The 13,766-nt window shown below is 35.0% G+C and overlaps 1 protein-coding gene across 3 annotated transcripts in view; it reads right to left on the bottom strand.

Annotated features, from left to right (window-relative positions):
* Positions 1-12,149: 12,149 nt before the first annotated feature.
* The window catches only part of NELL2 (neural EGFL like 2), a 324,469-nt gene continuing 322,852 nt past the window's right edge, over positions 12,150-13,766 (bottom strand). For all 3 annotated transcript variants that reach the window (XM_026000161.2, XM_072765496.1, XM_026000160.2), the window contains one exon: positions 12,150-12,859. In XM_026000161.2, the coding sequence (XP_025855946.2) occupies positions 12,809-12,859 (51 nt within the window). In that variant the 3' untranslated portion in view covers positions 12,150-12,808. The remainder of the gene's footprint in view (positions 12,860-13,766) is intronic.

Here is a 13,766-nt window from a genome sequence, read left to right as displayed (position 1 = left end):
GGAGAATTGCAGGCTAATATCCCTGATGAACATAGATGCAAAAATACACAACACAATATCAGAAAACCAGATTCAACAGTGTATTAAAAGGATCATACATCATGATTAAGTTGACTTTTTTTTCAAGGAAGCAGAGGATGGTTCAACATGCACAAACCAATCAATGTGACAACCTACATTAATAAAATGAAGGATAAAGTATCATATGATCATGTCAAATGATGGAGAGAAAGCATTTGACAAAATTCAACATCCATTCATAAAAACTTTCAACAAACTGGATATAGAAGGAACATATCTCAATATGATAAAGGCCTGCTGGAAACTTTTCCTCTGCATCAGGAACCAAAGAAGGATGTCCAATCTTGCCACTATTATTCAACATACTACTGGAGGTACTACCCAGAGCAACCAGGCAAGAAAAATAAATAAAGGATATCTAAACTGGAAAGGAAAAAATAAAATTGTTTCTGTCTGCAGATGACATGGTATTGTTTATAAACTCCAAAGACTCCACCAAAAAAATGTTAGAATTAATAAATAAATTCAGTAATATTGCAGGATACAAAATCAATGTACAGAAAACAATTGTGTTTCTATACACTAACAATGAACTATCAGAAAGAGTAATTAAGAAAATAATAACTTACAATTGCATCAAAAAGAGTAAAATATCTAAGAATAAATTTAACCAAGGAGATGAAACACCCATACATTGAAAACTCTAAGACATTAATGAAAGAAATCAAAGAAGATGAACATAAATGAAAAGATACTCCACGCTCATGGATTGGAAAAGTTAACACTACTAAAATGTCCATACTACCCAAAACAATGTACAGATTCAATGCAATTCCTATCAAAATTCCCCTGGCATTTTTTACAGAAATAGAACAAACAATTCTAAAACTATATGGAACCACAAAACCCCAAAAAACATGAAAGCAACCTTGAGAAAGAACTGGAAGCATCACACTTCCTGATTTCAAACTATATTATAAAGCTGTTATAATCAAAACAATACAGTATAGGCATAAAAATATGCACACAGATTAATGGGACAGAAAACAGAGCCTAGGAATAAACCTATGCATATATGGTTAATTAATTAATGACAAGGAAGTTAAGAATATACAATGAGGAAAGGACATTTCAATAAATGGTACTGAGAAACCTGGACAGCCACATGCAGAAGAGTGAAACTGAACCCCTATCTTAAACCATACACAAAAATTAACTCAAAATGCATTATAGTTTTATATTTAAGACCTGAAACAGTAAAACTTCTAGAAAAAAATATAGAGCATCAGCTCCTTGACATTGGACTTGGCAATGATTCTTTGAATTTGACATCAACAGCAAAAGCCATAAAAGCAAATGAGTAGGACTATATCAACTAAGAAGCTCTCTACAGCAAAGGAAATGATTAACAAAGAAAAGACAACCTACGGAATGGGAGGAAATGTTTGTACATCCTATATCTGATAAAGGGTCAGTATCCAAATAATATAAAGAACTCACACAACTCAATAGCAAAAACAAAACAAAACAAAACAAAAAACAACAAAAACCCACAAACATTCTGATTTAAAAACGAGTAGAGGAACTGAATAGACATTTTTCCAAAGAAGACACACTAATGGCCAACAGGTACATGAAAAGGTACTCAATATCATTAATCATCAGGGAAATGCAAATCAAAACTACACTAAGATATTATTTCATGCCTGTTGAAATGACCCTTACCAAAAAGATAAGAGATGACAAATGTTGGCAAAGATGTGGAGAAAAGGGAACTCTTAAGCACTGCTGTGGGGAATGTAAATTGGTGCAACCACTATGGAAAACTATATGGCAGTTCCTTAAAAAATTAAAAATAGAACCACTATATGATCCAGCAATCTACTTCTAGGTATATATCGAGAAGAGATGGAAACAGAAGAGATATCTGTACTCTCATGTTCATTGCAGCATTATTCATAATAACCAAGATATGAAAACAATCTATATGTCCGTCAATGGATGAATGGATAGAGAAGGTATTAGATATATATGTCCCATATTATTCAGCCATGAGAAAGAAGGCAATCTTGACATTTGTGACAACATTGATGGACCTTGAGGGCATTATGCTAAATGAAATAAGCCAGAATGAGAAAGACAAATATTCTTGGCATCACTTTAGATGTGGAATCTAAAATGAAAAAGTCAAACTCCTAGGAACAGAGAATAGAAAAGTGGTCACCAGGGTTGGGGAAGGGGGGAAATAGGGAGAGGTTGGTCAAAGGGTACAAACTTTCAGTGGTAAGATGAATAAGGTCTGAAGATATAATGTATAACGTGGTGACTACAGTTGATGATACTGTAATGTGTAATTGAAATTTGCTAAGATAATAGAACTTAAATGTTCTCACCAAATATAGATCATATTATTAATATATTAATTTATATTAATACAATGGCGAATGTATAATTAACCAGATGGCAGGAATCCTTTCAAAAGCATATATTTATCTAATTATCCTGATGTACGCTTCAGATATATTACAATTTGTCAATTATACCTAATAAAGCTGGAAAAAATCTATAGTATAAAAAATATTAAGAGATATTCTATTCCACACTAGCCACTGCACTGTGTGGAAGTTAAAAATGAGTAAGACATGAATCCTGCCTTCAGATATATTCAGTAAGATGGACAAGTTAATCTAAGCAAAAGGTAATCAGGAGAAAGAGGAGGATCAGACTATCTTACTAGAAATGGATCAAAAGAACGAGGATTTAACGTCTGATCTAAATTTGTGCAGACAAATGAAGTTTGTTAAAAGTAAAAGTTATTCTATGTTACAGAAATAAAGCATATAAAAGTAAGAATTGAGGGGTACTTGGGTGGCTCAGTTGGTTAGGCATCTGCCTTCAGCTCAGGTCATGGTCCCAAGGTCTTAGTATGGAGCTCCGCCTGGGGCTTCCTGCTCAGTGGGGGGTCTGCTTCTCCTCTGCCCCAGCAGCCACCTCCCCACACGACTTGTGCTCTCTTTCAAACAAACAAACAAACAAACAAACAAACAAACAACTAAATAATCTTAAAAACAAAAAAGGAAGAATTGAAAAAAAGGAGAAGGTGCCAGCTAAGAGGTTTCTACACTCTTCATTGCTTCCATGCTCAGTCCCATCCCTATGATCCTGCCCTTGCACCATAACAAGTAGCAAAGAGGTAGTCTAAGGCTTGGAGCAGAACTGCTTATGTTGTCTTTTCCCCCTCAGAATAATGACAGTGATGTTATCAAACAGAAAGAGGAATCACAAGGAGAGTAACTTTTTAAAAAAGTAATTTTTAAAAACTATAGTTCATGTTTGCTAAAAATAAAAAAAAAAGTTTTCCATAAAGAAAAAAAAAGAAGATAAAACAAAACTCTGGATTGGTTAATGTATGTCACAAACAGAATAAAAACAAATGTTCAGAAAACATGGGTTAAACATGTCAATTGCAAGAACTCTGTTTTTATTGTTCATCGTCACTTAATGAGGTTTGCTACTGTTGTCTTGCTCTATGTCAAGTGAAAATTCAACCAAAATGATACAACTCCATTTCTATTGGCTTGGCTTTGCAGTGGAAATGATTCAAATTACTAAAATAAAATCAAGTTGTTTTATTCATAGCAAAGCAAAGTTATCTTCCTTTGGCATATCGTTTAGAATGATGAGATGATGCACGAAGTCCTGCACTGAGAAATGTATTTACTATGGACGAAGAGCCCAAATTACTAGAAAAATTCAATTTGTAGTGGAAAATACATGCTACTGGATTCTTTATGGAATAGTAATATACCACCAAATAGAATCCGATTTTACACAGCATTGAATATGCTGTTAGAAAGATGATTTTGTAAACACATTTGGGAGAATGCAATTTGAATATAAATGTTCTCTTAGTTAGCATTTTAAAGTTTTTATGAATTTCAAATATATCAGAAGAGATCACTTGGTGAATTGGGAGAAAATTTTTATTCTGCTTTGTAAAATAGAGAACTCCAGTGAAAAGTCCCAGCTTATGTTTTCAGGTTCTTAACCAAGTGTGTCTCTGGCTAAAGAAATTTCTCCTGAATACGTTGTTTGGTTTAAATTGTAGAAATTAATACTGGAAGTAGAGGATTCTAGAATGATATTTGAAGGGGAGCTTGTCAGTATGGCCCAATGCGTAGAACTAGGACCAACATGACATAAATGAATTTGAAATTTAAGGAAAATAGATTTCAACTGATGTTCCAAAGAACTCAGAGTATTTCAAAAACAGAATGCCTGGTCTCTGGAGGTAGTGAGTGTCCCATTTCTGGATGTGTACAAGGAGCCATTTGCAATATAATAATCTGACTTTGAAGAAATGTAAGAGGCTATAAAAGTAACCATCTATGATACATATTAAAATTCTTTAATAAAATTAAAATAAGCTAAAAATAACATGTTGAGGAAGACATTGGCAAAAATGTCAAAGGATTTTTAAAAATTAAACATGGTTAATTTTGACTTATAAGAAAAATATCAAAGCACGAGTTATATGAACAAAGAACATAAGGAGAAAATGACTATACCTTCATAAATTTAAACTTACAGTTATTTTATTTTATTTTTATTTTTTTTAAAGATTCTATTTATTTTTTCATGAGAGACACAGAGAGAGAGAGAGAGAGGCAGAGACACAGGCAGAGAGACAAGCAGGCTCCATGCAGGGAGCCCGACGTGGCACTCGATCCGGGATCCCAGGATCCCAGGATCATAACCTGGGCTGAAGGCAGACGCTCAACTGCTGAGCCAACCAGGCGTCCCTAAACTTACATTATTTTAAAAAGTTCAAATTAAAATAGTAATGTTCTATTTTACACCTATAAAAAATAGTGGAGGACTACAATTAAACTGGTAATATACTATAGGCTATTTTAAGAATAATCCTCTACATGGCCAGTGGCATTGTTCACTGGTACGGACTTTAGACCAACAATAAAACAAGCAAACCACATCATTAGAATTGTTCATAACTTGCTTCATTAAATCTACTCTTGATAATATAGTCTAAGGACAACTTACATGGTATGAATTGTAGCAGCATCTATGATAATAAAAAAGTTAGGAAGGAATAAACTACATTCCAACAAATCAATGAAATATTTACAGGTCATTAAAATTTTATGCACATTTAATAAAATTGTTTACAATAAAATGCTATGCCAAAGGTAGAAATGAAAATGATACCATGACAGCAACAATGTAAAACATGTAGGATGCGAGCAGAGAACAAACAACATCAAAACAAAATTTAAAAAAATCAAAACAATAGCAAATGAGGTGAGATTATCCTGATGTTTTTTTCTTTTACTATTTGTGTTTAAAGGAGTAGTATTGTATTTATTTAAATAAATCATTAGAATTAGAAACCTTTTAGGCATAAAATTGTCATATACATATAATTGTCATTTTTTAGTATATGTGCTGCCAAAGTGAGCACACCACATATAATTGTCTAAAGTCTAGCTTCTACTAATCTTATGACTTCCATACGTATCTGTCAAAAATTAACTGGCTTAGTTTGGGGTATAGAAATATAAATTCTATTTAATTTAATCAATCTGTAGATTCATTTACCTGAATGTCAGCAATGGACAACATTTGAAATATTTGAAATATATAGAAGAAAATGATAAATATTACCAACACAAATTATGTGCCCTGTATAATTGGCACGTCTACCTTTCAGAGACAACAACTGTCTTAACTTGATGTTTGTCATTCCCATGCAATTTTAAATACTTATACTTGCATAAACATATTCTTACACAATACACAGTTTTGCATACTTTAAAATTTTACGTAAATACCGTGTTACATCTGCATTTTCTGCATTTTGATTTTTTCTAAACATTGTTTCCGCGATTCATCCAAGTTGCTATATGGAGTTATTATTCATTTTCATGTTCTGGAGTATTCTAAAATATAAACATACCACATTTTGTTTATCAGTGATACTACTGATTGACTTTTGAGTGGTATCTAGAATTTTGTTATTACAAATAATGCTACTATGAATATCTATTACATGTCTTCTTGTATATGTATATGAAAATTTTTATAGATTAGTACCATTCCAGTAGAACTTTCTTTAATGATAGAACTATCATTGCACTGTCCAAATTAGTAGACTACCCACTAGTCACAGTGTGGGTATAGAGCCCTTGAAATGTGCTCATACAACTGAGGAACAGAATTTTAATTTAATTAATTTAAATTTAGATAGCCACAAATGACTAGTGGCTACTGTATTGGACAGTGCAGTTCTAGATCATTACTTCAGAGCACATGATCAGTCCTGAGGGGTGTACATTCTCAACATCAGGTATTGAGAAACTGCCCTCCAAAGTGGTTTGGAGATGTGTATAATGCATGATACCACTACTAGTGTGCAAGAGCTCCTGTTGTTTCACATTCATACCAACAACTGGTGTTATCTTTAAAAAAAAAAAACTGGTGCTATCCTACCTTTTTTTTTTTTTTTTTTTTAGAGAAAGAGAGAGAGACCACATGCACACACATGACTGGAGGGGGACAAGCAAAAGGAGAGGAAGAGAGAATTAAGCAGACTCCACACCCAGTGTGGTGCCCCACACAGGGCTTGACCTCATGACCCTGGGATCATGACCTGAGCTGAAATCAAGAGTTGGTGACTTAACTGACTCAGCTACCCAGGTGCCCCATATGCTATCCTTACTTTTAAACATTTTCAATTTTTTATTAAATTTTGTCATTGTGGTTTAAATATAAACACCTACTAGGGACCCCAATACATTTTTCATATTTATTAGTCATTTTGGGGATTCATTTCTTGTGAAATACCTATGTATGTCTTTTGCTCATTTTTCTATTGGATACTTGTCTTCTTTTTAGGAGTGTGTGTGTGTGTGTGTGTGTGTGTGTGTGTGCCCTGGTTACCAATCCTTTGTGATTATATATAATGTCAATACCTTTTCCAGACTGTGGCCTATCTTTTCACTGATTTCATATAGCAGAATTTAACTATAATTTTATAATATATGTTTTTTTGAGTCTATTTTAAAATATTCTGAGGTCAAAAATCTTTTTCCTAAAGTTTCTTCATAAGTTTGTGTTGCTTTTTTATGTTAGGTTTTTAATCTATGTGGAGTTAATTTGCATGAAATAAGGATATATTTTGGTTCTTCCAAAACCAAATTCCACAGGCCCACCCTTTAGTGTAACCTCTGTCACATTATCAAGTATCCATTTGTGTCTGGAATGTTTTCTGAGCTCTTGATGCTCAGATACATCCATCTGTCATCTATCTTCTTTATTTCTATAGTAATACTCTTAATTTCTATAGCTTTATGCTATCTTGATATATTGTAGAACAACTCTCTCCTGCTCTCAAATTTAATTCTTTAAAATATTCTTTGCCATTTGGGGTGGCTCTGTCAGTTGAGCATCAATCAGACTCTTGATTTTGGCTCAGCTCATGACCTCAGGGTCATGGGATTGAGCCCTGCAGCAGTCTCTGCTTTTGACAGAAAGTCTGCTTGAGATTTTTTCACTCTCTCTCCCTGCCCTTCCCCACCCCCTGCTCATGTATGTGCTCCCTCTCTCTCTAATAAATAAATATTAAAATACACATTTCAAAAAATATTATTGGCCGTTCATTTTTCTGTAACAGTTTAGGATCACCTTAAAGAACAATTAAAATTTTTTTTTCTTATTAGTTCTGGGGAGAATTCACCATTTAAAAATATTTAATCTTCCTATGCATTTTTTCATTTAGTTGGAGCTTCTTTAAATGTTAAATTCCATTGGTTATCATTTCTTCTCCTTGTTACCGTCCTAGTCCAAATCATTGTCATCTTGTCCAAAATTCTGTGCCATGAATGTATTTCCTGCTTCCATACTCACCACAACTCACCCTTCTTGCAACTCCTCTATCTATTCTTACACAAGAGAAAAAGTGATCTTTTTAACTGTCAGCCCAATTATGTCACAGCTATGCTCAAAAGTCTCTAGTGACTCCTGTCTCACTAGAATAAAATACAAATCTCTAACCTTGGGATAGGATCTATGTGATCTGGTCGCCAGCCACTCTTCTGATCTCATCTTCTGTAAGTCTCAGCATGGTTGCTCCTCTCAAGACACATATAAGCATGCTCCCATCTCAGATCTCTTCACACTCTGTTCTGTCTGTAGTTCTCTCTCTCCAGGAACACAAATGGCTCAGCCCTTCACTTTATTCAAGTATTTGCTCTAATGTCACTTTCCAGAGAGAGGACTTCCTGCACACCCTAACTAAACTATCACTCCTGTCCATATCATGACCTCAATCCAGCTCAATATTTCTTCATAGCACTTATCCTCACCCAACACAGCACCTATGTATTTGTTAATTTTCTTTCCTCACCACTAGAATGTGAATTCCATAAGAAAGCAATACGTCCATGAATACTTGTGTTCTGTAAATACTTTATTCATGCTCTGGATGCTGCCTCTCTGCAGTGCACTGACTTCACACTGTGCCTAGAACAGTGTCTGATATATGGTGGGGACTCCAAAAATATTTGTTCAGTATAGCTTTATATTTTCTCCATAAGGCCATGCGTCTCTTTTGGTAGACTTATTCCTAGATTCTTTATATATTTTTTAGAGAATTATATTTCCCGCCTCCCTTTCACCTACTTATACTGTGTATTTGTAAAGGAGAAAGAAAATTACTCAAAAATAACTTGGTATCATTTCTGCTTGTACATATAGTCACACTCTTATTCCAGAATATTTTTTAAAGATTTTATTTATTTATTCATGAGAGATAGATAGATAGAGAGAGAGAGAGAGAGAAAGAGAGAGAGGCAGAAACACAGGCAAAGGGAGAAGTAGGCTCCATGCAGGGAGCCCGACATGGGACTCGATCCAGGGTCTCCAGGATCAAGCCCTGGGCTGAAGGCAGCACTAAACTGCTGAGCTACCTGGGCTGCCTCAGAGTATTTTTTTTAAAGCACTTAACACTAAAAATAAACAGGAAAGCATGTTTTAAATGCAGTATTTTGGTGGGACAGTAACATATGCCATTTGTCATTCAAAATAAAGAACTTCAGAACCTGCCATGTAAACAATCCCTACAAACAGTGATTTAATCCTTGTACAAAGACCACAGGACCACAGGTTTGGAGGAAATTGGCCTGGCCTCCTGGCATATACAAGGTACATATATAGCAAATCGCAACTCAGATTATTTTATTCAAAACTCCTCCAGTAGTTCTATTCTTTGTCACTTTATTTCATCACAGATCCAGAACCACTATAGCTTAAGGCACTCCTGCCTTTCTACCTGCAGATCTATTAAGTAAGGGCAATTACTCTGCAAAGAGGTGACAATTCCTTTATGGAAGATATTGAATTCTAGGGCAGAGAATAGTGCATCCATAATGAAAGGTCAGTAAGAACACAATGAGCCAACTTCACAGCAACAAAGGGACTGCTGAGGTTGAATGTCCAGGTACCTCAGTGAATAAAGTGTGTATAGAGCACAAGCATTCACTTATGGCCTTCAGGTATCCTTTGGCAGGAATCTCTCTGAGATCAATTTACTTTTGGACCACTAACACTCTGCATTTGAAAAAAAATAAAGACAAAAGGTGTTGTTCTAAAAAAAAGTTGGTCTCATCAATGCTTAAGTGCTAGGTCAACAGGACTGCGGCCACATACAGGTCTGCGGGATCTGCTGACCTGCAGGGGAACTCCAGACTAGTCAGCAACATGGAGCTTTGATAGATGAGGTAATGCTTAGTGAACTGAAGCTGATTTTTTATTCAGTACATGTAACCTCAGCTTTGTTCAACTGAATAACTTCTGCTACTCTGATAGTGTATTGATTGCTGTTTTAGAGCTTTGATATACCGTTCATTTTTTTAAAGGCAATTATAGGGTATTTCAACTTTGGCTATAGATAACCAAGTTAGTGGGAGGATGAAAGAGTTCCACGATATTGCAGTATAATTGAACAAGCCAGTGGCTCTCTTTACCAGCACAGAGGGCAAGGGAGAAAAGCAATATGGCAGTCTTTTGAAAAGGGAGATAAATGATACAGATTGCCACACATTAATTACCAAAGAATCATATTTAAATAGTCTTGTGCTTTTCTTTAAAGAAAAGGGGAAATAAAGGAAATGTAAAAACAATGGTTGGCACCAAGGGCTGCTCTTAAAAGAGTCAAGTACCCCCAAATTAAATCCATGCTTCTTAGTCCTCATTTTCCCATAATGTCGACATAATTCAGTGATGGCATTTTGCCAATTATCTCCAGAGTAAGAAATAGGGCATTAACCACCTCTTTTCTGAGGACCAAAGTTCTTAAGAAGGAATTGATTACTGCTTGTCAGGGTAAACAGTAATTCTCCGGATCTATTTTTTATGGTATAAACCTTGAAGGGAAAACATTCAATCTGAACACATTCATTGCTTTAATAGTCCTTGGAAGAACATAATCTTATGTTTTCCCTCTTTTCAATGTTATAAGAGTCTTCTTTCATTTAATGGTCTATAGAAACCAGGGGTCGGCAAACACCAAAACCTTCAGAGCCCTAAAAATGTTTATAACAAATTGGGAATATGTGATTCCAGCCTTGCTTCTTCTTCCAAAAGCCATAAAACATCTAAATGATACATATATATGAGTATATGGATGGAGAGCTACACACACACACACACACACACACACACACACGCATGCACACACTATTTCTTACTCTCCTCATTAATGCAAATAAAATATATTTTTTCAGGAAGATTTAATATGAAATCCAAAAGATATATAAGGAGAAAAAAATCACATGGAAATAACTTCAAATTAATATCTTCTTGGAGACTAAATTGCTATTTATCATAGTAAATAATAACAGAGGGAAAGAAAACCCTTGTGCTCCGTTGAAATGTTAAATTAAATATAAGAAGGCTGCAGAAAAAATAATTTATGATAAATCCAGGGAATATGGAGAGTACTTGAATTCACACATTCAATAAATATTACACATACCAAAGTATTAAGACATTTATAAATTATCCTTTAGCTCAGCTAGTGTAAGATTGTTTCCATAGCAATGGTGCAGGGATAGGGAAACGCCACTTTACCATTTCTGTAGTTTGTGGTAGTCCTATACTGTCCATTTCCATTTTTTTTTCTTTAAGGAAAAGTCTCCCATGCAGCTAAAATTTAATTTGATAACTTTTGTATTTGCTTTTTACACTAACACAAAACATATAAATAGGGCAATATTGGATTACATGTCCCTTATTAAGGCATCGATCTATTTTTTTCCTCCTGAGATTCTAGTATTTCAACAAATTTAACAGGTAATGTCATAATCCCTTTTAACACTGGGATTCTTTAATTTTTTTATATCAAAACGTGAAGGACCAATTCTTGAAGACATTCCCAACCTTCACATACTCCCTTCCTTATGTATATCAGTCAGAGTCCTGGCAGGAAACAGATGGCACACACAAGCTGGCTAATTAAAGAGAGTTTAACAAAGGGACCATTTATAAAGACGTGACAGGAAATAGGGAAATTGGGAAATCAACAAGAAATGGGGCAGGTACCTCCTGAGAACAAAACAGCCAGAGTGGTTACTATCCCTAAGCTGGAAGAAGCAAATAGAAGTAGTTATCAGAACCCGGAGAGGGTAGCTAATCAGAGGGATGTGTCAGGAGATGTAGCCTTCAGTGAGGTGACACCACTAATCATGGTAGTGCTCTGGTAGGAAGGGAGCCAGCAGAATAAAAACCCAAAATTTAACTCTTTCTGGTATCTTGCCAGCGGTCCCCACTGGTAAAACCACGCCAGAAATCAGAGGACAAGGGAACCCACTAATACGGTCTATATAGATCAGCACCCAGAATATAGACAGGGTTGAAAAAATGATGAGGATCTAGAGAAGCAGAATGAAGATATCCATCATACTCCCCACTTAGAAATATATTATAGTGAAAATCATCTTTCAGTTTGGAAATAGCATGGTGGGAGTTTTTCATCAGCAGAACTAGGAAGCAATTTGTAGGTTTGAGAGTCCATGGGAAAAGGAAGACTTTAAACAAGACACTCGGACAGGTTATAAGGTAAGAGAAATATTTATTTGATTTTGCACAAGAACGAGCTTATACTGAACAAATCCAACCAAATAATATTAAGTGCAGTAAAACAAGGAAATAGGGATGACTTTTCCTGTTAGAAAATATTAAGTAACCATGCCTGTGCATTATTTTTATCATTACAATAACTTGTTTCAGATTTCTTTTCAGAGTGTATACTGTACATAACACGTTATAGCTTCTTTGCTTCTGAAAATATAATTCATTCACTGCCTTGCATTTTATTTTGTTGCAGTGAGGAACCTAACTGATTCGTGAAGATTCTGATCTAGAGAAAAATTTTCTGCACCAGTGAAGCTAGAGGCTTTCAAAGCTCTGATGGGCTCAGGCTTTATATCCAGGGGTCATGATGTCATGGTGTGTATTCCATACCCATTCTTCTACCACGGTGATGTCAGACACAGTAGATGCAGAATTCTGGTCTCGTTTTGCCCCAAGAATTTTCCTTTAGTGATTTTCTCAAGCTTCACAAATTTCATAATTGAATGTTCACTCAGCTATTAACAAAGCTGCACTTAGCTGCCCACAAATCATCCACTTTAAGTTTTAACTTTTTTTTTTTTTTGGTCTTTTTAATGAAAGAACAATCTTTAAACAGAAATCTCCCGTGAGACAGTTAACTTCACAGTTCCTGAAGGCACTGTGGATCCACTGAGCAACAGATGTGGCCATTCTAGAGAAGAAAAAAGAGGAAAGAAATGGATGGTATAAGCTGTTAAGCCATTAGTAAATACTCACACTTATTGATTGGTACACATAAATCCAACTGGGGCTTACTTATTATTTATGCACCCCTTCAAGTTCAACAGCCCTTCACTTCTCATGTCTCTACTACTGTAGAACCAATTATGCCCAGTTATTTGTGGCAAATTATAGACTGGTTTAATTTACCACATGGCATCGTCTTAGATCACATTTGTCCTCTCAATTATTCATTCCGAAAATATGTGTTGAGTATATTGAGCCGTAGGTATATTGATGAATAAACAGACGTGGTCACTACTCTCATAGGGCAGGAGTTACAGGGGGAGGGGAGAAAACTAATAAACACCAAGCAAACATACATTTAAAAATTGTGAAAAAGTGCTAGAAAAGAACTAAACTAGGTGGTGTCAGGATATTAATACAAGACTGGCTACTTGGTCAAGGTAGACTTCTCTGTAGAAGTGATATTTAAACCAAGACCTCAAGGCAGCATGCAAAGGTCAGCCAAAAGCACAAGGAACAGAATGAGTAAAGGCTTTGAAGTGAAAAGTTTTGTTTAGTTAAGAAACTGAAAAAAGGTCTGGGTGAGAATTTTGAGCTGGTGAAGAAAATAGTGTAGAGATAAATTAGGAAAAAATAGCAGGGAAGGGCCAATTATACATAATTAGTTTTTAGCACGAAATATCAAAATAATACAGTACATTACAAAAAAGAAAAAAATTAATATCTTACTCTTGATTCCTTGTACTAGCTAACTAATGATGATAATATTGTTACTACAATCATAAGATGATGATATCCTTTTACTTCTTGAGTGCATACTCTATGTGAGACACTTTCCTAGGCATTTTAAATACATTATGTGATTTCAACCT

Source organism: Vulpes vulpes, chromosome 8 (genome assembly GCF_048418805.1).
Source record: "Vulpes vulpes isolate BD-2025 chromosome 8, VulVul3, whole genome shotgun sequence".
NCBI lineage: Eukaryota > Metazoa > Chordata > Mammalia > Carnivora > Canidae > Vulpes > Vulpes vulpes.
The sequence above is the reverse complement of the archived record's forward strand: the minus strand, read 5'-3'. Positions and strand labels throughout refer to the sequence as shown.